At 36.6% G+C, this 24,286-nt stretch overlaps 1 protein-coding gene across 6 annotated transcripts in view; it reads left to right on the top strand.

Annotated features, from left to right (window-relative positions):
• EPS8 (epidermal growth factor receptor pathway substrate 8) overlaps positions 1 to 24,286 on the top strand; it is a 198,008-nt gene that overhangs the window by 158,914 nt on the left and 14,808 nt on the right. For 4 of the 6 annotated variants that reach the window (XM_036865576.1, XM_036865575.1, XM_036865577.1 and 1 more), the window contains 7 exons: positions 1,034 to 1,182; positions 3,835 to 4,018; positions 8,506 to 8,639; positions 12,099 to 12,198; positions 13,026 to 13,169; positions 14,305 to 14,340; positions 22,770 to 22,992. In XM_036865576.1, coding sequence (XP_036721471.1) covers positions 1,034 to 1,182; positions 3,835 to 4,018; positions 8,506 to 8,639; positions 12,099 to 12,198; positions 13,026 to 13,169; positions 14,305 to 14,340; positions 22,770 to 22,992 — 970 coding nt within the window. The remainder of the gene's footprint in view (positions 1 to 1,033; positions 1,183 to 3,834; positions 4,019 to 8,505; positions 8,640 to 12,098; positions 12,199 to 13,025; positions 13,170 to 14,304; positions 14,341 to 22,769; positions 22,993 to 24,286) is intronic. The other 2 variants (XM_036865579.1, XM_036865573.1) reach the window with 1 other exon arrangement.

Below are 24,286 nucleotides of genomic sequence, written 5' to 3'. Positions count from 1 at the left end.
AAGGGAGGAGAACTGAAAAATAAGGCCCAAGTTACAATGGCATGTGTAGCTGACATGCATGCTTGAGGAGCCCAGGGTGCCTCAGAGTTACACTGTGGGGTTAAGAAGGGCTTCTCAGAAGAGGTGGTACCCGAGGAGAGCTCTATTTAAAATGATGAGGAAGGGCCTTCTGGGGGCTGGGAAGCAGCATGTGCGAAGGCACAGACGCATAAAACAGCATCGCAGGCTCAGCACACCTGGATGGCTGGAGAGGAATTGACTCTTGGTCTGGAGCCATTCAAAAAAAAAAATCCCTTTATTCTTGTGCCGTATCTCTGGGAAGGTGAGATTTTTATAAAAGGGCTCTGGTTTCTGCTCTAGGAGATTACCATTCCTTAACCAGGAAATAGCCCCTGAGTAATAAAATTGGAGCAGCTTTCAGACATCTACTTACCATCATTTTGCTTATCAGAGAGTTGCACCTGTTTATTTGTTTTTGCTAATCATTAAGTTATCTCTTTTAAATCAGGGCGATTTCCTAGAATTAAATTCTGGGAAGAAATACCATAGATTCAGAGGACCAGTTCTCATCTTTCCCTCACCTTTCTCTCTGGATCCCTTTATTTTTGTATGTCTTTATAGGCACAGCCATAGACTTAACTCGAGCCTTGTTTCTCCCTAAAGTACTCGTTTCTGGAACCGTATTTTTCAAGTTTGATATAATAGATTTTCCAGTAGAAATACATATATATTTTTTTAAGGCAGCGATCGTTAAACCACCTGACTTAGAATTCTCTGGATAGCCATTAGTACTTTCCAGGGAAAGTACAGTCATATGAAGCCAATAGATAGATCCTGTGAAAGTTGTTAAACTATTAACTTTTCATTTTAGATTATTAGGCACCATTGGGCTGGAAAGATTGATCTGGATGAAGATTTAATTTGAGTATATAAAAACTGCTTGTTTTTATCATGGGTTTTTTTATCTACACATTTTGAAAATGTACAGATAATCATCATCTTCTTGCTAAAAAATGATTTGTTGCCATTTTAGGTTGTGCAGGCAACAGGAGGTCCTGAACTAGCCAGTTCAGTACTCAGCCCCCTACTGACTAAGGACACAATCGATTTCTTGAGTTACACTGTCAATGTCGATGAGAGGCAGCTGTGGGTGTCATTGGGCGACTCGTGGATGAAAGCCAGGTAAACATATATATGAGTCTAGCATTGAATACCTATAATACTTTAAGTATTGTTCTTTGTTTAGTACATGAATCTAGTGAGAGATTCATTTAACCCTCTATGTATGAAGGAGTAGGTGTTGTAGATGAAAAAGGCTAAACCCTTAAAAAGCTGGAGGTCTAGTGGAGAACATAGAAGTGTGCAGTGTAAGATACGATGAGTACCAGGGGTGACTCATAAATAAACTGCTGTCACTTGGCAAGATGGAGCCGTCAGGAAGAGGGTTTAGAGAGGAGGGTGGTTAGCTTTCAAAGAAGAGCTGGCATTTAAAATCAACAGATAATAACACTAGTAGGTATATGTGTATAAACAAGGGTGAACATATAGTGTTTGCTAGGCACTCTTCCATGCACCTTACGTAAGTTCCATTTTTATGCTATTTTACAGGTGAGGGAACTGAGGCAAAGAGAGGTTAAGTAATTTGCCCAAAGCCACACAACTCGTAAGCGACAGACCTGGGATTTGAATCCAGGCAACCTGGCCCTGAAGTAGATGTTCGTAATTATTTTGCTCAGCTGCCTTTCAGCAGGACGAGTAGGATTTCCACAAATACATAGCAGGGAAAGGGCATGCTCAGTAGCGAGAGCAGCATAAGTGAAGCCATGAAGCAAAAAGTCAAGAGAATGGAGCATGAGTGTGGGTTTAGCCGGAGTATAGACTTTGGGTAGTGGGGGATTGTGGAGAATGGGGGGCAGAGGAATAGTGATGAATGAGGTGTACAGAGATGAGCAGGGCTGGGTTCAGGCTCCCAGTGCCATGCTAAGGAGCTGGAGTATGGTTCTGTAGGCTGCGGAGAACCAATAGCTTTGTGAATAGGAGTGTGGCACAACCGGACCTTCAAAAGATCAGTCTGGTCATTGAGTCTAATAAGGACATGGACAAAAGTTACTAGAGGCATGAGGCCCCTTGGGACGATAATGCAATAGTAGAGGTTCCTTATCAATCAGCATTCCCTGGGACTAGAGCCATGGTGGTGGGAATGGAAAAGAGGAGGGGATAATTTTAAGAATTGTCTCTCGTCAGTAAGGTGACTGTGGAAAAGAAATCACTAACAGTTGCAGGATTCAAGTTTGCTGAGCCAAGCAAGTTATAAAAATATTTCTCATTTCATTATATGTGATTAAATAATTTCTGCTTTCCTCATTTATTTGAATCCTTTTATTTCTCTCACTACTTAGAGTAAATCATTCAGTATGGTCACTTGGAAGTTTGTCTTCGTAATGCTTTTAGGCTAGCCTGAAAGTAACGGACCAATTCATATTTTTTTTCTGCTGTTCTTCTATTGAAATATATATAAACCATTCCCACTTATATTTTGGACTTCAGCAACTGCTTGTGTTGGAATATGGTTTACACATGGAGTGGTTTACCAAGCAGAAGATTCTTTAAGAGCACTGCAGTTGTTGCTTTTTTAATTGAAAATGTTATCTAAATTTATTTTTGCATATTATTTATATATTAATGTAGCATATTGTATCATATTTATATATCATACTATGTAAAAACTGGTTAAATAGATTTATTAAATCTATTAGATTTATGTAGGTTATGATTTTATGGTAAGCCTAGGTAGGGATCTTTTCATTTTTTCCATAAACCCTATTAAATTTATCAGATCTCATAGTACTAAAATAGTTCAGGATTTTTAATTTCTTTGTCTTGGGTCCTACCTCAAAATGAGAAAATTAATGACTATTAGGAAAGCTACATCAAAAGGAATTCATATTGTTAGCCCTTGACATGAGAAAATGGTCATTTCAGATCCTAATCATTTAGAGTATTAGGAAATGAATATACCGACTTAAAAACTCATAAAGATAAAAAAGAATCATAAAGGAACATAATAACCTGAATCATTTCATCACACTAGAAGTATAACCTGAAGAATTAAATCATGTGTGAAAGATAAAACAACATATTTTAGCAGAATTTAATAATGTCTCTCCCAGTTTTTTTTTTTTTGTGGTTCCTGAGTGATTAGGAGCTTACAGGAATAAGTCTCAGAGTTACTAAGTGATGAATGGGTCATGATTATATTACAGATTAGTACTAACTTGATTTACTGATGAAAACCTAGCTGATCCATTTAATTTATAAAATCAGTAATGTGCTTCATTTTAGGAGACTTCATAACTTAAAAGATCATGAGCCTTAAGAATATTGTCTGCTGTTTGTCTTTTGAAGAATACATCTCGTATCAGGAAGCTTCACGATAACGGGAGGGGAGTGAAGGGAAAGATGAGGATCAGAAACTACTTGATGCTTTGAGAAGCTTATGTCCTGAGTACTTACCAGCTTTCTAGCTTCACATTCCTTTCTCAAATTGTCGAAGGTGTATATTTATGTTAAAAGGTTGAATTAATGGAGAATTGAGGCAATGTAGTGAAAGCAGATCATAAACTAGAATTCAGCCTTCCTTTCATTTTATCAGCATCAAATACTAGCATAAAATGTTTACTTTCTCTGTTTGGATAGAAAGAGGGCAGACTAGGTGGGAATTGTTTTTGTTGTTATTTGTTTTTGTTTTTTCGTGGCTAGCCTTACTGAAGATCGTTTGGAGCGTGGAGGTGTTTCTTAATTTTGCTGTTTGTATGTCTTAATGTCCTTCTGCAGAGCAGAGTGGCCAAAAGAACAGTTTATCCCACCCTATGTCCCGCGCTTCCGCAGTGGTTGGGAGCCCCCGATGCTGAACTTCATGGGAACATCAGTGGAGCCGGATCTCTATCAACTGACCGAGTCTGTGGCAAACGCAGCAGAACAGCATCGCAAGCAAGAAACAAAAAGATTATCCACAGAGGTAGTCTTTCAGTATCATCTGTTGTGGGAAGTGCAATAGTCTGTGCGTTCTCTTGTAATTCTGACTGTGAGTTCTCCCTTTACTGATCTGAAGACTGTTCTCAAATCAGTGACTAGATGTCCTGCTGCTCTAGGTACCTCTCACCTCTTTGTCATGGTGACAGTTGCTCTGTTTCCCTGTGAAGCCCAAACCCAGCCCGTATCACACCTCACAACCTGCCAGCTCTCCTCCTTGTCCGTCGTATCAGTGCTCTTGAGCCCTGGTGATCCCGTCCTTTGGACTGTGTGCTTTCTCTGCTTATCAGGGAATTGCCCCACTGCTGCTTGGCCTATTCTTTCTATTTTCCTCTCCTATCATCAGACCCTCAAGACAGTTCCTTGGACCCAGGACCTTTAAGCCCCTCCCAAGCAGCTCTTTCCCGAATGTCCCATTTCTTTCTTTCTTTCTTTTATTTTTTGGCCTCGTTCTAAACCTCCCGAAGTCCTATCAGCCTGGCTAGAAGGCCAAAGCTTCTCCTGGACTCCAGTCCCAGGTCCAAATGATGATTTATAACACTATTACATCCTGCGGAGATCATAAAATATATTGTATCTTTTATGATGTTTAGTAAGCTTTAGATGGTGATTTATTGGGGGAGCAAATCGAGGGATTGAAACTGGGTATGATGATCTCTTCATATTCCTTAAAAATGATTTTTCTATGGCAATTCTTGTTCTGACAGAAAAGAAAATTGAACACTACCTAAAGCTGAACCACACTGAGCAGGATGGTCAGAGCCCAAGGAGTCAGATGAATGAGGTCTAGTTTGAAGAAGCAACAGAAAATTCATGACTAGGTCCTCCTTGAAGTCCTGTTCATTTCCTTTATTTAATTCCTTAGATTAATCTTCTCCGATCCCTGTGGGTATTTACAATGTGGCAAATATATCAAGGAATGAATTAGGCAACTGGAGTATATCCTCACTTTTAGGGAGAAACATTTATATAAATTAAATTTCTTAAAATCGTTTCTTTTGACAATAGCCATAGTGTTATAGAAGATTGGTTAAATTCTGAAACTTTAAAAATAAAGCAAATATACTTCTCTGAAAGTAATCTTTTTCTACTGGAATTGTTTTTTTCCTCTGGCTGCATACAATGGTACAGGTGGATTCTGTAACTGCCCTTCCCTGTAACTGAGTGATTAAGAAGGTGACCTCACAGTTCTGGGTGCAGGTTAGCAGACATATGTCCCTAGTTGTATTTTATAGTTCAGACCTCATCACAATGAATTTTCCTTCCTCGTAAAGGGCAACTTTTCTAGAGGAAAAAAATGTAATCAAACATGAAATTATGATACACTTGCTGTTGCTATAGTTACAACTGAGTATTTTCAAATCATAGAAATTTCTAGTTTACAGTCCTCATATCTTAAATAAGAAAATATATCCACTTTATAATGTATGCCTCAGAAATGCACTTTTGTGAGTTCTTTTTCAATTTGTTTATTTAAAGAGAGAGTAATGTGTTCTGGCTTCCAGTGTAAAAGTTTGTCTACTCTCAGAGAATAAGTAACTTTAAAAGAAGAATTATTGAGAATTCTTCCTCGTAATGAGTTATCATTTTCCTGCTGTAAACTATTGTCCATTTTATGGCTTAAGCACTTATTCAGAGGTTTGAAAAAAAATGAATTGAAAAGCACCTGCTAGCAGTTCTATGGGATTTTATACCTTAAGATTTTGTTGGAAAAGAGACCAAAGTAATGGTGACTTAAAAATGTGTAACATGCAATCATCCCCAGAAGAGAGATTTTATTATACTTTATTGCACCTATAATAAATGCATTCAGAACAAGACCTGGGTGATTCAGGATCTGGTGGCATAGGTGACAAGGCATGACAAATATGGGTGGCAGCACTCAGCTTCTTTCCTTCCTCTGAAGCAGCAGCCGCCCTGAGCAGTGTTGTGTAGTCATCAGTGAGTCACTTGTCATCATTTCTCTCCTCCCTTCTGATATTCCCAGTCATTCTCAGGACCCGGTGACTTCATACTGTCCGACCTCACTGTTAATGTTCAGAGCCAGGCGGAAGGTGTGGGTGATTCTGTTTCCTCAACTCCTCCCTTTTATAACAGCATTTAACAACAACAAAAAAAATGGCCTGATCATGTAGTGCCTCTGGTCTCTCCTAGGGAAGTGATGAACTGAATTAATTAAGCTGTTTGTTCTTTATTTTATTTTTTAATTCCAGCTTTATGGAGGTGTAATTGACAAATAAAAATGTAAGATATTTAAAGTGTGTATCGTAATTATTTGATGTATGTATACACTGTGAGAGGACTCCCCCCCCCCATCTAGCTAAACAACACATCCATCTCCTCACATGTTTATCTGTTGTTGTTGAGAACATTTAAGTTCCACTCTCTTCGAAAATTTTAATTATATAATACAGTGTCATCAACTATAGTCACCACATTTTTATTAGATCCTTAGACCTTATTCATTTATAGCTGAAAGTTTGTATGCTTTTACCAACCTCTCCCTCTGTCCCCCACCCCCAGCTCTGGCAACCACTTTTCTACTCTCTGTTTCTATGAGCTTGACTCTTTTTTTTACATTCCACATATAAGTGATATCATGTGGTGTTTGTCTTTCTCTGTCTTTCTTATTTCACTTAGTATAATGTCCTCAAGATGTATCCATGTTGTCACAAATGGCAGGATTTTCTTCCTTCTCATGGCTGAATAATATTCCATTGCATATACATACATACCACATTTTACTTATCCACTCATCTGTGATGGACACTTAGGTTGTTTCCATATCTTGGCTATTGTGAGTAATGCTGTAGTGAACCTTGGGGTTCAGAATTCTCTTTGAGATCCTAGTTTCATTTTCTTCAGTATTATACCCAGTAGTGGGACTGCTGAATCATATGGTAGTTCTCTATTTTTAATTTTTTGAGAAACTTCCATACTGTTTTCATAGTGGCTTCACCAATTTACATTCGCACCAACAGGGCACAGGGGTTCCCTTTTCTCCACACCCTTGTCAATGCTTGTTCTCTCTTGTCTTTTTGACAATAGCTATTATCAGGTATGAGGTGATATCTCAGTGTGGTTTTGATTTGCATTTCCCGGATGATTAGTGATGCTAATAAGCACCCTTACATATACCTGTTGACCATTTGTATGTCTGGAAAAATGTCTTTTTACTTCCTCTGCCCATTTCTTAACTGGATTATTTGCTTTTTGCTATTGAGTTGTATGTGTTCTTTATATATTTTGGATATTAACCTCTTATCAGATATATGATCAGGTATATGATTTCTCCCATGCTATAGATTGCCTTTTCACTTTGTTGCTGGTTTAAGCTAAGGTATTTAAATGGTAAAAGTTGTTTATCTGTATTTGTATGTTAAGTGCAGTCTCCTGATATATATTCCACAGGAGTAATATAATGTGGGTACTTTGACATCAATAGCAGTCCATTGGAGACACCTCACCTACACTGCCTGTGGATGAATTCAGCCCTACTCCTGCCAACTTTGTCATTTGAATCAACTACAGTAAATGTGCATTCAGAACTTTTCTAAAACATTCCCAATTTCAAATATTTTGTCCCAGTGAATCCATAAACAATTGAAATAGCCAAGGAATTCCAGTGCTTTAGGGTCTGTTGTGCATCCACCATACTTCATTTTACATAAGGAAACAATACAGAATTCGTAGATGAACTTTTCTGGTTTATTTCTTTGTTTTTGCCCCATAGCTTTAAAGCCATGCTGCTTAATGGGACCCATAGAGTTCGGTTCATCCCTCCCGGTAGCCCATTAGGCTCATGTCTGCGTTGTGTTAACTGAAAAAAGAAGTGACTCCAGCTTTGTCTTATCCTGGACAAAGTACTTTCTTTTTCCTTATCCTGGACTGTCAAGATCAATGTGTTTTTGCGTTTCTGTGTTTTCCTTAACAGTAAATCTGATAATAGTGCTGCCATTTAAAAAAAATTAAAAATAGTGTCCGTGTACATTTAAAAAATGAGAATAATGAGAGAGGGTGGTATAATTTTAACGCATAGAGTTCAGATGATTTTCATGTGATAGTATTTACTTTGCTAGGGTGGTAAAGGTCTGTTTCTTAAACATAGAAAGCAAAAGTTAAGGGTTTTATTGTTGCTGTTTTTAAACCAGTTTTATTTTATACAAGCTGTTAAAGTCTGCCTAATACCAAAATCACCTATTACTGAAATACCAGAGGAAAGAATTTATTGCTTTTATACAATAAAAGCATTGGTTATTTCCTGAATTAAGATTTAGTCTTTGCACTAATTACTTTTCTTGTTATAAATAGGTCTTTGACAAAAGCCCTCATTTCATAATTTATTAACATATAATGGTCAATCACTTGAAAATGAAACTGACCACAATGTAGTGGAGGGTTCTTGTTAACTGACGTCAGTGCTCATTCAAATAGTATTGGTGATTCTTTAATCTTTCCTCCTCTGTCTTTCAGCACTCCAGTGTATCAGAATATCCTCCAGCTGATGGGTACACAGTATTCAATAACATTTATGGAAGAGGGCCCCAGGTGGACCAAGGGGAAGCCGCTGTTGCTTTTAAGCCAACTCCTCATCGCCATGTAGATAGGTAACATTTCATGGGCATCATTTGGAGAGCTGTGGATGATTATCTCTGGTTTAGTGCAAATAGAGGTGTTAGTGTCTGCACTGTTCACTACTTCTTTGAGCTTTCCATCTATTAATTGTTTGTTAAAGTTTCAGTTGTTCCTTTATAGAGCTGGCTTTGATGAGCAAAGTCTCCAGTCTATAATTCTAACTTAGTGCAAATGCCATTGGATGACTTTCCATTTTTTAAAAGATGCCTCTGTCAGAATCTGTGAATTAAGAAGAAGAATTGTTTTGAAACTCTCTAGTTTGTACCAGATGGTCTCTAAGGATCTTTCCAGCTCTGTAACTTTTAAAGGAAATAATTTCCATCTTTATCTCCCCCAATAAAAACAAACAAACCTTCCTTTAGATAGAAGTATTTAAACTAAGTATAAACTGAATATTTAGACAGAATCAATGCCTTATTTGCCATTTTTACCATTTCAGTTTTTATATTCACTTTCCAGTTTTATATTTCATTTATTTTCCCATATTTTTCTCTCTCCAAAAATTCAATATAGGCAAAAATGGAGAATTGAGATGGGGAAGAAATAAATTGAATTGAAATAGGGTCACTTTTTCAATCTTGTTTGCAGTGTAAACTGCATGTGAGGTTTACTTAGAGGCCAAGCCATACACATAAGAGAAAGAAAAAAGGTGAAATATTGATAACAAGGATATGGGAGAATGATCATTCAGATGAAGTGGGGTAGAGAGCTTGTCCTATCCCACTTTGAGGTACTTTCCTACCTCAAAGCCTGTCTTACTATGAGTGTTACATGCCCTTAACTTCTCTTCAGTATATTCTTTTCTTAATAGAATCTAAAGAAGGTGGGATTTAAAATTTTGGTTTTTTGTCAGGAATGATAACAGAGGTAATACTTAAGTAAAATGATGTGGAAATTATACAGTTATTATTCTAAGGGCACCAGTAACGTATTAAATTCAGTACAAAGAAAAGTCGGCAATGAATAATACATTTTGAAAATGCCAACATATGAAAGAAGTTTGAATTGTAGATTCAATTTTTAGGAGATACAGGTGAAAATCAGTTTTGAAGTTTAAAACTTATTTCATGGAAATTCTTCTTGAGAAACTTGTTCCTCTTCCTAGTACTTTCTTTTTCCTTTTTTTCTGTCTTAGCTGTCAGTATTCTAGAAATTATTTCAGATTAGTGAAGGAAATTCCATGAAGGGATATTCAAGTATATAGATCTTAAGACTGTCAATATTTAGCCAGAGAAATAATTTTTTTAAAAGGAGTAAATTGTATATCTCAGTTGCCTTTATGGGTCCAATTTCTCCCCTAGGCTATTATAATAGGAGCTGGATAGTTTTAATAGACACCTGGATCACTGAGGTTGCTAAGAAAATTTGTCATAATTAGTGCAAAAACTGTCTGAAAGTTCTGGTCTGATATGTAATACAGAGGTTTGGAATTTGTTTTTACAATAATTATTATTCATCTTAAACTCGATTACATGCCAGGAATGCAGTAAATACCATATGAAGTATATTCACTCTTCAGTGGAATTACAGTGTCATTTAGGGAAACCACCTATTGAATTTAGCGCCCTCACCTTTGATGGATTATAGTTTACTGCTATTCAAAAGCAATTCATGTTTTAGAGAAGTCTCAGATTATTGCCATCTCTGTGTCTACTCTGTATCTGGTGGGTATCTATAACTCCAAATCAGAAATGGAGATCATGCATTGTGATACATTCTAGATCTCTTAAGAAACTTTGGTACATCTGAAAAATTACAAAGTGTGATTTTCAGATTGATAACTATGGTCAGTGTCATAGCCACATTTAATCTATAGAGGGCAAGAAACTATAAACCATAAATATTTGTAAATTCTAAAGCACTTTGTAAGTGCATGCTGGGCAGTCACTTCTGAGACATGCAAGACAGCAAAGACTTCAATGAGAACTACAGTCAGCTTTTCTTTTAACCAACCCATTAATTCATATACACAGTGGCAGAGAGTTATTCTTCCCTTTGCTAAACAGTACATTCAACTCTCTGTTATCAGCAGTGATTTGGACAGAAGAACATGAGGGAGGAGAGAAAGATAGAAAACTGAAGTTACTACTGTTTTGCTAACCTTTGGAGTGATTGAAACACGTTTATCCCCCTCAAATGAAATTTTAATGGAACGTGATCATATAAAACTAGAGATAGGGGTAGGAAATCCATGGAACACAGTTTAAAATTTATTATTATTAATAATATATAATAATTATTTGGCCATAATTTCACTTTTTCCACATTTTCTTAGTTTTTTAATATACCCAAAATTGCCAATATGGTTTACAGGCTATGATTTTCCTTTGTTCCTGTTTCTCTTCTCCTGGAGTTACTATCCAAGAGGTAGCAGATTACCTATGATGACAAGATATACTGTGCCCACAACTGTCCTGCAGGCCCTGCTGTGACTCAGTATTCCAGAAGATCTTGGTGGGCAGCAAGCAGAATGGCCACTTGACAGAGGAAGGATGACCAAACATCATTAGCGCCTTCCTGCTTTTTCTCTTACAGAGGAAATGTGGGAATGTAAATGGAGGAGAAGATTAGGGAGTAAAATTAGTTAAAAAATAATTAAAGTTATTATTTCATTATTGAAATGAAGATAATATTATTACATTGTTGATATACCAGGTTTTATTATATTATATAAAAGTATTTTAAAATTATGTTGTTAAATCTATTAATGGTCATTTAATGATTAAAAGAAGTATTTTGTTTTTAAATAAAGTTTTCTTTTCAAAAAAATACACCTATTCTTACTCTTAAAATAAGTTTATAGTGAATTAATTAATTAACAAATTAACTAAGAAGTGTTATTGCTCTTGTACTTAATCCATACGTTCCTTTGCATTTTGGATAACTGGACAAAGCTTTCCTGAATATTGACACTTAGTCATAATTTTTTCATATATATTTGGTTAATGAATTGAAGACATTGCTTGAATTAGTGAAATCAACATATAATTTAAATCACCACTTTGGACATTATCTTTAGTCTCCTTTAATTTTATGAAAAATGGTAACATTGACCATTATCCTGGTTCTTTCATGGTAGAAATGCTGGTTAACAAAGCAATATCCAGTATTTTGGATATTAGATTTAATGGACAAAGAATTCATAGATTTGCATTCTAGATTTGGCTTAGCACTAACTAGCTTTGTAATTTTGCATTATTTATTTTTACTCTAGCCATAGTTTGTTCATTTTAATGGTAAAATCTCCAAAATATAATAAAATTAAGTACTCATATTCTCATATCCTATAAAATATAATAAAATTAACTACTATCTAAATAACTTGTCCAAATGGTTTCTGGTAGGCATTGGCTTGCCTTAGTGTTTTACTTCTGCTTTCAGCCTTTAGGAAAAGCTAGCAGAGTGATTATCTTTTTTCTTTCTTTTTGTAGAAATTATGATCTACAACCCAAGAAATATGCCAAATCCAGGTATGACTTTGTGGCAAGGAACAACAGTGAGCTCTCAGTTCAAAAGGATGATATTTTAGAGGTAATAGAATTTTACCTCTTTTATACTCTTAATAAAGTGGATTTATTGTATTCCTTTTCTGGTATATATCTAAACCTTCCTCAAAGAAATGCTGAGGTCAAGAAATTATTCTTCAGTGTTATTTTCTTTTACCAAGGATACACAGCATATTATAGATACCTATATCTATATAGGCGGGGTAGCTGCTTTATCTGTTTTTTGTTTCTTTGGGGGGTGGGGTTGGATTTCTTGGCTTACTTTGCCCTCTTCCTTCTTCTGGCCTTTACTCATTCTGGAATCAAGGCTGGTTATCACTTCAGATGTAGATGCACCATAATATTTTAATAAGAGAAAACATTTCCTCCTTTCTATTTTAGTACCCTTGCACAAATGTAACCAGCAGTGAGTGCTAATGGTTTTGGGAATAATCTACCATGACTCTCAAATTTCTTTCTTCAGTTATAACTGAGACTTCATCTTCTTTAATATATAATATGGCATAGTTACAATAGTAAAAAAAATGTTTTTATACCTTTCCTCTCTATTCTAAGGATGGAGACAGTAGACCTTTTCCAAGTAACTCATCTTAAGTACTTCAAATACCGCAAATAGCTAAGCATTCTTGGGAGGTAATGTGGACCTTGGGTAGAGTGGTACCAAAGCTGTTCTATATAGTAACTGTAATTCTTAGTGTAATTCCTGACAATCATTTAACCCACGGTATGTTGATGCTGAGTCAGCGTATTAAAAGTGAAACCATTTTCTTGGTCTAAGAATAAAAATCGAACTTCCTTCATCGTTCAGTTTTGGTACAGAAATGCCGCCTTTATTTTCTTGCATGATGACAGATCCTTGATGATAGGAAGCAATGGTGGAAAGTTCGAAATGCAAGTGGAGATTCTGGATTTGTGCCAAACAACATTTTGGATATCGTGAGGCCTCCAGAGTCTGGATTAGGGCGTGCTGACCCACCTTACACGCATACTATACAGGTAATTACAACTTTTGAGCAAAATTTAACTTTTTCGAATTTTCAAATTCATCTTTCCTAAACAGGACTTAAACACTTTTTATGTATTAGTCATTTTGAGATTTAATTGACTGTATAATTTATACCTTTTTCCTAAGGCAACAGGGGGGCAGTGGCTAGGGACATAAGGAAGAATTATACATATGTTTTTCTGATTTACTTCTTCAGGAAATTGCTCAAAATGTTTATCTCAGTGACTGTTCCTCTGAATGCTATTATTTTCTACCCTATAATATTTTTGACATTTGGAGAAGTAGTATTTCTGCCTCTTTACTCTTACCCAGAGCCCTCCTACCCAAGAGGCCTGATAGAGGATGGCGCTGAGACAGTGGCTGGAGTGTCTACCGGTTCATCTTCACCAGCCTTTGCTCTCATCCTCTCTATAGACTTTGATTATAGCCTGTTTGCTTTCAACTTTCCAACTACCGAATCCTAATCCTTTTTTAAAAACTACCTTCACATGGTAGACCCTCCACCCAGTTTTCAGCGCCATTATCTTTCTTCAGGTGTGGTAATCACAAGAGACCAGGGCCACCGCCATGTGCTTTTGAATCTGTGACAGGATCTCTAGAATCAGACCTGCCAGCAGAGACAGAATGGATGGACTGTCCCATGCTTAGCCTCTGAACCTGTGGTAGCTACTTTCTCATGCCCCCAGGAAAATTCTTTTCATTTTCAGAATCTTAAGCAAAAGATCACATCTGACCCCATAATAATGTCATAAATTTGAGCAGAAGCTGAAACTGCATAGAATATGCAGTGAAATAGTGAAATTTCATGCCTAGGCTTAGTAAAATACAGACTGTCCAAACCTAGAACTGTGGTCATGTGCTGCTATGACCATTCTGTAAGGACTTCTGGCTCCTCACGGCATTCAAGCCCAGTGCAGGTCCTGCACTTATCCAGAGAGACTTTTGGCCTTATTAGAGTTCGAGAATCAAGGAAACATTTAAAATAAAGAATTGATGTATACAATTTATAGATCTTGATAACTTAAAGTGGTGGCAGTGGGAATTCTGTTTGCTGTGCTTATGTTTGGGCTGGCCTGATGTGCATATATATTATGTACTTATTTTATGTTCATCATTTGTCATTAGCTGTTGATGCCAAAGAAGGAGTTTGAGCTATTCAAGGTATGGTCTACTCCATTTCCCATGGACTTTTGAAGTGAATTTTCTAACTTAGACTTAATACCTTTTTCTTTCCTAAGTTCTTTCTTTTCTGATTTTTGTGATGTGGTTACCTGACATAATATAGGCTTCTGTCTGGTTTGTAAATACCAATTCTTTGTGTTCTTTCCTTTAGAGGTTTTCACTGAATGCCTTAAGCAGTGTTAAAGAATGTATGCCTAAACCAGTGATGGAGTGCATACCCTTTGAGCTATATGAACTGTTTTTAATATTTAACTCATGATAAACAGTAAGAAGCACTATTTACAAAGGGTATCCCTAGTTGTTATATGTGAGCAGAAGCCCAGATTTTATATATAAAATGTTAGAAACACTTAGCCAAATTTGTTTTTATTTGTGTGCATGGTTGCTAGGAATGGCAAACTCCCGTAAAATAAGATACCTAAAACTTGCAAATACTAACGTGAATTCTAAGTATTTTCCCCACCTGAGACTTCCTAGGGAATTTAACCTCTCTTACCTTTTCCTGTTTACTGTTCAGTCTTGTTTTTTTCTTCAATTTAGATTCCCGGCTTGGGCCATAAGTTGACTTTTCTGTTTAAAGGTTGCTTCTGTGTAAAACTGAACCAAAACTATTAATACATATCATAGGTAGAGTACTTTTTGAGAACATAAAATTATTTCTCCTTTCTTGAACAGAGCCTCAGCTTATATTTTTGTTAACTTTGGCAAAACGAAGAAATTTTTTAAGTGCTCACAAGTTTCAGGAGTTTGTTTGGCTACTTTATGTAAATAGAAGCTTGTAGGGATTGCTTGTTCAGGCTGTTTCCTTTTAAACGTTTCAACACTATCTGACTGTCTGCTGAAATTTTCTGGATACAGCTCTAAATGCAGTGATGTATGTAGAAATGTGTATAGAAGCTGTATGTGTGTGTGTGTGTGTTTAGGTTGAAAACTCTACTTTTAAAAGGTATTAAAAACAATCTACTCTTTAACACCTCCTGAAATATTTGGTCTCAGCCCAACAAAACCACCAAAATCTTGTAAAATTTTAATAAGCAAGCTTGAGAATCTGCTATCTGTTATCTGGCATAAATATGACTCTAAAAGGATTCCTATTCTCAAAGCATTTATAACACACCCAGAAAAAAATGACTAGATAAAATAAGACGGAAAAAAAAATCACTCTCAGAAATATATGCCAATTATTTTATATCTCTACAACAGCGTTACCAGACACTTTTATCTAAAACATCTAAAGAAAAATCCTGCGGCTTATTTCAGAATGACAATCAAGATACCACCATATTTCTATAGATTCCGGTAATCCTAACACCCTAATCTCATAGAACTCCACTGGATTACAAACATATCAAAAGCGATTCTATGTCTTATTTATCTTTTCATTCATTCACCCCACAAATATTTACTGAGTGCCAGCATCTCGCACTTGATGAAAAGAAAGACAGAAATCCTAGGACTGAGCAGTTCCTCCACTAAAACCTGCCTCCCAGAATCAAATATCCAGACCATCTGCCCTGGCCTTGCCCCTCCCTTTGTGTTTGTGTATCAGGAGCAGTGACCCTCTGTCTGCTCAGAAGTGGCTGACACTTTTCACCCTGTCTCGTACATCCAATGACATCAAAATTTTACAGAAGTTTAAAGAAACTTCTCACAAAAACATTTTGGATCCCTGTACTGTACTACAGAAAGATGCTCAGACTATACGCCACGTCCTTTAAGGACTTCACAAATACCAGTATATTTAATTCCTACAACAACCTTGTGAAGTAGGCACGTTTTATATATGAGGAAAATTAGGTACAGAGAAGTACCTTGCCCACAGTCACACGGCCGCGTGAAGCCAGAGTGGGGTCCCAGGACTCTGGAATCAGAACCTATGCTCTGATATGCTCAACTGTCATGGGGAATAGTGCTTAGAAAAGAGGCGCTAAATTCCTTAACTTGGAAAATCTGGTTTTCTTTAATTTACAATAATCTTTTGATGTTCCCAACTACCTGCCCTTTGTTACAAAACTTCTATATAACCTGGCTTCCCCACTTGCCTCCTCCGAGCAGTTCTCTTAGGGTTACTTGAGATGCTGCCTCCCAGGCTTGAAGTCCTAAAAATTCCTGCTGAATAAAACATAACTCTCGGGTTTCCCTGGTGGCTCAGTGGTTGAGAGTCTGCCTGCCAATGCAGGGGACGCGGGTTCGAGCCCTGGTCTGGGAAGATCCCACATGCCGCGGAGCAACTCGGCCCGTGAGCCACAACTACTGAGCCTGCGCGTCTGGAGCCTGTGCTCGGCAACAGAGGCCGCGATAGTGAGAGGCCCGCGCACCGCGATGAAGAGTGGCCCCCGCTTGCTGCAACTAGAGAAAGCCCTCGTACAGAAACGAAGATCCAACACAGCCATACATACATACATACATACATACATAAAAAGAATGTAAGCAGCCAAGAATAGCATTAAAAAAAAAATTAAAAATTAAAAATTAAAAAAAAACCATAACTCTCAAAAAAAAAAAAAAAGACTGATATCCCATTTTGTACAGACGTATAGTTTTTCACCGTATGAATGCTTAAAGTGACACTTTCTCAGAATAGGTTTACCTTGCACTGTACTGTGATCAAAGTTGATCTGATCAGTCACCACCCTTGGAATTGGATTTTTGCTTTATGCCTCCATCACTTGGGTTTCATTAATTCTTTCATTTTTTAATCATTTAAGAAAATAATCCAAACTATGTAATTCACTTAGGAAGTGGGCTTTTTTGGAATGGTGGGCATAAGGGAATTAGATGTGAACGATTTCCACGTAGCATCTACAAGTCACCAAATTTTAAAAAGCCACAGACTCAGGACTGTTAGTTTCATACACTTACATCTCCTGTAAATAAATATGTAGAAATAATGGCAGTTGCTGGGGGAAGGGCAGAAGAGCAGCCCTTGCCTGCAGTTCACACCCTGTTGGTTAGAGATTCTCTGCTGTTGGCAGGGGTGCTCGTACCTGGCACCGGTCACCAATAGGTGTTGAGTTGCCACCCGATGTCCCTGCGAGTCCAGGCTATTTAATATCCTCACATTTGGAGTGATTTTTTACAGCTCAGTAAAGACTGCCGTTCCCACTGAAAGTGTTTTTCCCCAGGGTTTCAGCAAAGTTTTAAAAATGAAGGGGAGGGAGGTAATAAAGAATTTTCGAAAGATGTGGAACATAAAAAAAATAGATTGGTTGAAACCACAGGGACAAGGAAGTAAATGTTTATGAGAGATTATGGAGAAATGAAGATAAATGACATATCTTTTGATGAAGATTCTGTTATAGAACATTCCAGGACTTTAGAGTACTTTTGCTGGGCAACATGTGGACATGCAGGGTGCTTCCTGCCCACCTGGAAACTACCTGCCACATCAAGTTTCCTGATAAGTCTTTTGACTTGATTCCCTGACCTCTAGCACTTTGACTATTCATCTACCCGAATCACCCTTTTGCCAACGTAGATTCCCATGTCGTACACCAAGAGCAGAAACCAATCCCTGCCCTTATATTATTTCCAATATCCTCAGAGGCTTGACTAAAGAACTCTTTTATTTATTATTAATTATGAATTCCACGTGCTTATTATTATTATAGATATGCTTACTCTACAAGATGCAAATAATTTTGAATGTCTGGTCATTATGGTCCTGTAAATTCAACAGGAAGTTTCCCCATCTGCTCTGTTTCCGAGCAAGAGATATTATGATATTGTGGAAACAGCTCCAGTCTAGGTCCTGGTGCATGAGGATTGTAGTCTTGGCTCTGCCACTGACTATCTGTATGACCTTAAAGAAAGCATTTTAATTTTCTCTGCTCCAATTTGCTGAGCTCTGAAATGGAAGGGGCGAAGTTTCATGATCTCCACAATCCAGTCTAGATATAAAATTTTGTTATTTTCTATATACATGTTAAAGTAGCCCTAAGTTAAAAGTGGAAATGTTTTCTTCAGGTGAATAGTAGACCACTAGCACTGCTAATTTCAGCTCCTGTTATGAATGCTCTGTTTTTCAAGCTCAATCCAGATATTCAGATACTGCTGGAAAGAGAGGACAATTTTACTAAAGATGTCTTTATTTTCATTCCAGCAGACCAACTTCCTGATAATATTCCGTTCTTAAAAAATTTTTTTAAGTTAATCTTAGAACACTCTATTCATCTATTAATTAGAGGCATGGTCTTTAGACAGGGATGGTTACTTTTTATCCTGTTTCACGTGTTGACATTTTTCCAAATATTTCTTGCAATAATTTGAATAATACCGACTATCTCTCTCTTTCCATATATATATAAATTACTGCCCAAAAGGCGTATTACAGAACTATAAAATTTTCTGTTTGTTTAACTGCTTACAAGTTCAACTAAAGTTCACTAAAATACACCATGATTTATATTTCCTTTTGTAAATCAGCTTAAGAGTTAGTCTTACATTATTAAATGTACTCTAATTATATTCTTTATAAGCTATAAGAATAAGATGAACCTTTATCTTAATATTTTTAAAACACAATACTCGGATACACAAATCGTTACTGAAATACTCTACATGGTTTATACTGTAGCATGGGCCTATATAGTTAGTTTTCCATGGCTAGATAGTGGTGGAAATTAATTATATATTTACAAGCTCCTTCCCTGGTTGATTTGTGGGGAGGTAATCTTACTGTCAAAAACTAATTTGCTCACGGTTTCTGATATTTGATGTGAAGTATAATTGATATTATTTTAGTTCCATCTCCTATGTTAAATCTTCTCATTTGATGTGATTTGCTCCATTTTCCTAATAGCAATTACTTGGAGAGCTGTCAGAGGTAACCCACATTTGTTCCCTCAAGGCACTTCTTTTTAATGTAATTTTTTGGATTCAATCTCTGGACTTAACACCCTCCAAACGTTCCAGCTGTGCCTAGTTTTCACTGAATGTCAAAGAGACTAAATTTAGAGGAAAAAATGTGTAGATTCCATTTTTAAGAACAGTTCAGTTTTACTGGCTTTGTTGGGCTTGCTTGCATAAATTCCCTTCTGAAGCAGTATCTTGCATGAATCAGGAGCTTATCTACACATCTCTTTCTTTAATCCTTGAGAATTTCTACTCAGCTTTAGTGGCTAAAGAAAAGTGACTCATTTGGACTTAATTATCAACAGAAAAGTACATTTTCCACAGGGTCTAGTAATTCTGACTTCTTTCAGAGAAAGAAAAAAAACAGAGATTTTGTTTTAAGCAGAACTTCATATTTGCGGGAGATAAAAGGCAAGAGTTAGGAAGTGACAGTGATCATACAAAAGTACAGCCACACCAAGGTGACCCATCATCCCAGTTTGCTCACAGCGGAGGGGTTTGGAGGGATGTGGGACTCTTGGTTCTGGCACTCGGAGAGTCCCAGGCAAACTGGGAACAGTCGGTCAAGATTTCTTTTTGGATCTGGAGACTCAGCACCCTTCGTTCAGCAGAAGAAAGTTTGGGGTGGAGTTCTGCTCTCCAAGACTTGCCATCAGTTGAGGGGCCATCAGTTCTCTACCTTCAGCCTGATATAACCAAGAGACAGTAATAGCAAAGGGAGAAGAGCAGTAACTGGGTGGTAAGTAAAAGGGAGTGGAGAAGGTAGCAGGGGACAGAGAAAAGTGATTTCGCGAGTCAGTCCTGATTCTCCTTCCTCCACATGGAGGACGACATCAGTTTCCATGGAAAAGCCACCTTGGTTTCTGTTTCAGAACAGGTTATAATGATTTGAGGAAGGCCCTTCCCCCACTTTTTCATTCCAGGGGTTGGAAACATGAGGCAGGAAGGAGGACCAAGAAAAAGGGGAAAATATGCAAGTAAATAAAATTATGACCTAATTCATGAAAAATTTTCCTATGGTTTCTCTGTATATTATATGAATATTTAAGTCTATAGTTCTGATAGGTTATACTGATAAAGTTGCATTATATAGCAATGACAGATGGGTGAAACAAGGCACAGAAGATTTGGCGAGCCTGTCTGCAGGCCTGATTGTGACAATAACACAGGTTTTCAGTTTTTCACAGTATTATTTGATGGCTAGCAAAACACTAGCTGTTCTTGTTTTTCTGAAAGCAGAAAATGTGAATCATATCATGGAATGCAGAACTGGTAGCATTTTTTGTTTTGTTTAAGCTTTAAAAGCAGTAATTTAAACTCTGACACTTTTGAAATCCTAATGTGAGAATTCACTAACTCTTCATGAAATTATGTGCCGAGGACATTCTTGTTAAGGGAACATTGCATATACATTGATGACTTTGGTGTGTGCTAAGTATTACATTTAGGTGATGTTTGCTGTATTTTGACTGCTCGAAATATTTTATTGACCCAAATATAGGAACATTGTTTTGTGGATGATGATAATAGTAATATAATACACTCGATTATTGAATATATTAGAAATGTTTCCAGGCCTTGAATTGCAGGGGGGTCAGCAATATCTGTTTCTCTCCCATCTAACTCCACGGCTTGCTCTGTGAATTTAACCCCACTCCTTCCCTTCCTCTTTGCCTCTCTCCTCCTCCCTCCCATCCCCCTCCAAGGAATAGCAGCACATAAACTCTTCTTTCAGTCCTTCTCCCATCCTTGCTTCATACCCTCCCACCTCCCCCACCCACTGGCGGGTGAGCGGTGGCTTTTAAAGAGACAGCAGAGAACCAGGGCTGCTCCCCCCCTCTGGTTTCCACAGGTGTTACTCATTTGCTGTGAAGGTGCCTTTGAGGGTGGTGTGTTGTTTTTTAAGCAAGAATTACAAAGTGATGTGTGTGTGGTGTGTATTTTGATGTTTTTGATCTCTGTGGAAATTGGGAAGGCCTCTTTTAAAATCAATATGACCTTATATTTGGGCCAATTTAGAAATTAAATGTAAATACTCTTCTAGCCAAAGGACCAGATTACCAAAAGGCCTGCTTTTTGTATTTCATCTACTAATCCTGAATTTTAGAATAATTAAAATTGTGCCAGTGCAGTATCTAAACTTTACCTAAATTGTAAGTCACTGCTCTGTATCTTTGATTCTATACAAAAAATTTGCCTTTTGAGAATTTGGAACTTATTTTAATTCAGTTATTAAGATTATTTTGTTTAAAGTTTTAACTATTGTGTGTAGTTTAATAGGGAAAATGCACAAATAATATTTTATAATAGCCTAAATCATGGTTTAAAAATTACTGAAAGTTATTATATATTCTATCACATCTACCTTTTTTTAATACAAATCCCCCCGTGGACTTTTTGCCTAATAATATGCTTTTGAGGTGTAGTCATATAAACATTTTTTAAGTAATTAGGGGGTTGCTTTATTCCCATAATAAAAAATCCAGAGGGAGGCACATACCAGGTAGTTTCACATAATGAAAAGTCCAGGATCCTCTTAACTTTTTCTTTTTCTAAGAATTTTTCTCTTTAACTTTATTTACATGTTGTATTATGTAGACAAATTTCCTAATTTTTAATCACTTTTTATTTCTAGGTCAAACCTAGATAACTTGGTCACAATTCATTATTTTTGTTTTTATTTATTTATTTATTTTTATTAACTTTTCATTTTATATTGGAGTACAGTTGATTAACAATGTTGTGTTAGTGTCAGGTGTACAACAAAGTGATTCAGTTATACATATACATGTATCTATTCTTTTTCGAGTTCTTTGAAATTGTCATAGAACAATTTCATAGTCATAAACATTTAATTAAAGGCCATACCATTACCCTCACCACATTCCTATTTTAACAAGGAGACTTTCTAAATTTAATAAATTAGCATTAGGATGATGGCAGAAAGGACTGTGCCTTGAAAAAATTAACAGTACTTTAAAATTACTTGTTTATTATAAAGCATACTCCTTCTTTTATCTACTGAAATATTACCCCTCTTCTTAACAAATTATTTGGAAACAGCAGTATTAAACACTTTTGAATATAATATACATTTAAAATAAGGAGTGAGTAATGCTTTCTGTTATTGATATTTAGGCTTCTAGTACAGTTAGAAGTTCTTATTAACGGAAACTATAAAATAATCAGAAATCTTTTGACCTACCCTGATCTTGTGTGATTCCAGGTTCACATTTAGTTTTCTTGACATTTATTACTATTATTAGTACTAATGTTTGCTATTGGTATATCCTTTTTGATTGTGAACAGATGTGTAGAATATGTAAAAAATAATTTTTAATAATTATTACATCAGGTAGGATTGGAGGGTTGTGCGTGTCTGTCTATACATACATATAGATGTATGTATATATATTAACACACACAAATTTGCTATGGATTTGCAAGGAAGTTTACACATAAATAGCCAACAGGGTCCTGTCAAAGTATAATTTGTTTTCCTAGCCTAGCTTTATATTTTCACAATTCCGAATTAATGATTTGTCTTTTTATAGAAACAGAGGATGGAGTGTGGTCCAAGAGCAACTGACATTCCCTCTGCGCCATCACCTCCTCCAACGCCAGCTCCTGTTCCTGTTCCCCTCCCACCTTCTGCTTCAGCACCTCTTCCTGTGTCAAAGGTCCCAGCAAATGTAACCCGTCAGAACAGCAGCTCCAGTGACAGTGGTGGCAGTATTGTGCGAGATAGCCAACGACAAAAACAAGTTCCTGTGGACCGTAAGTTTCCTAGGGAGGCAAAAAATATACAGTTTCTCCTGGGAATTAAAAGCACTCTAAGTAAAAATTGTTTATTATTGGTTCTGCTGGTAATAAATATTATTAAATATACCTAATAGTCCTTGCATGGTACTTCATAGATTGCAAAGATTTTCACCTCATTTCTCATCCTCCAAGTAATTCTGAGAAACAGGAAGTTCTGTCTAGTCTCTAATGTGTGTATTTCTACATATTCCAATATATTGTGGTGATTGAATACAGACTCTGGAGCCAGACATGCTTGAGTTTGTATAGTGAAATATCACTTGCTGGCCATGAGACTGTCAAGAATTTAATGATCCTCTGTATGCTTTAATATCTGGAAAGGGGGGGATAGTGATCTCTACTTCATAGGATAATTGTGAGGATTTCATGAAATAATGCATATAAAGCATTTAGACCAGTCGTTCTCAGCCAGGGGTGATTTTACCCCCTTCCCCTAGGGACATTTGGTATTTGTCTGGAGACATATTTTGATCACAATTGGGTGGATGCAACTGGCATCTATTATAATAGGTAGAAGTTAAGGATGTAGTTAACAACATCCTAAGATGAACGGGACAGCTTCCCTCTCCCCCGCCCACACACACACACACACCAGAATCATCTGGCCCAAAATATCGATGGTACTGAGGCTGAAAAAGCCTGATTGATTTTAACCAATATGACACATTATAAGCAGTTAGTAAATATTTACTCTTATCGTCATCAGTATCACCATCATAGTTTTCCTGCTTCTCTTCCTGATATTTGCCATATATATATAGTGTGTGTGTGTCTGTGTGTGTGTGTCTATATACACACACAATCACACTAGCTTAATATAATCAACCTGCCAATAGCACTTTCAAATTTGCCCTCCAAATTCAGATTTTTAGACTTCAACTTCATACTTTCATAAACTGAAGTTCTATTTTTCATGTGAGTGGTTAAATCTGAAAACCAGATTTAAATAAGTTAAAACAAAAGACCCTATGGCCAACTTTGGATTATCCTTGTTAGTACTTGGGAACAGCAGGGTGGATAATTTGAAAACTGAAGATAATCTAAGATAATTTTTATTTTGTTTTATCTTGTAGCATATGGCTTGTCTGTTTAATCTTCAAATTATGTTTTTTAAAGTATTATAAAATTACTTTGCTTTATGGATACGTGATACATAAAAATTCTTGGAAGACTAGAGCCAGGAAGATATTTCCTTAATATGATAAAAGTATATAAAGTGTATGTGTGTGTAAAGAATATTTTTCGTTCT

This window comes from Balaenoptera musculus, chromosome 10, assembly GCF_009873245.2.
Source record: "Balaenoptera musculus isolate JJ_BM4_2016_0621 chromosome 10, mBalMus1.pri.v3, whole genome shotgun sequence".
NCBI lineage: Eukaryota > Metazoa > Chordata > Mammalia > Artiodactyla > Balaenopteridae > Balaenoptera > Balaenoptera musculus.
The sequence above is the reverse complement of the archived record's forward strand: the minus strand, read 5'-3'. Positions and strand labels throughout refer to the sequence as shown.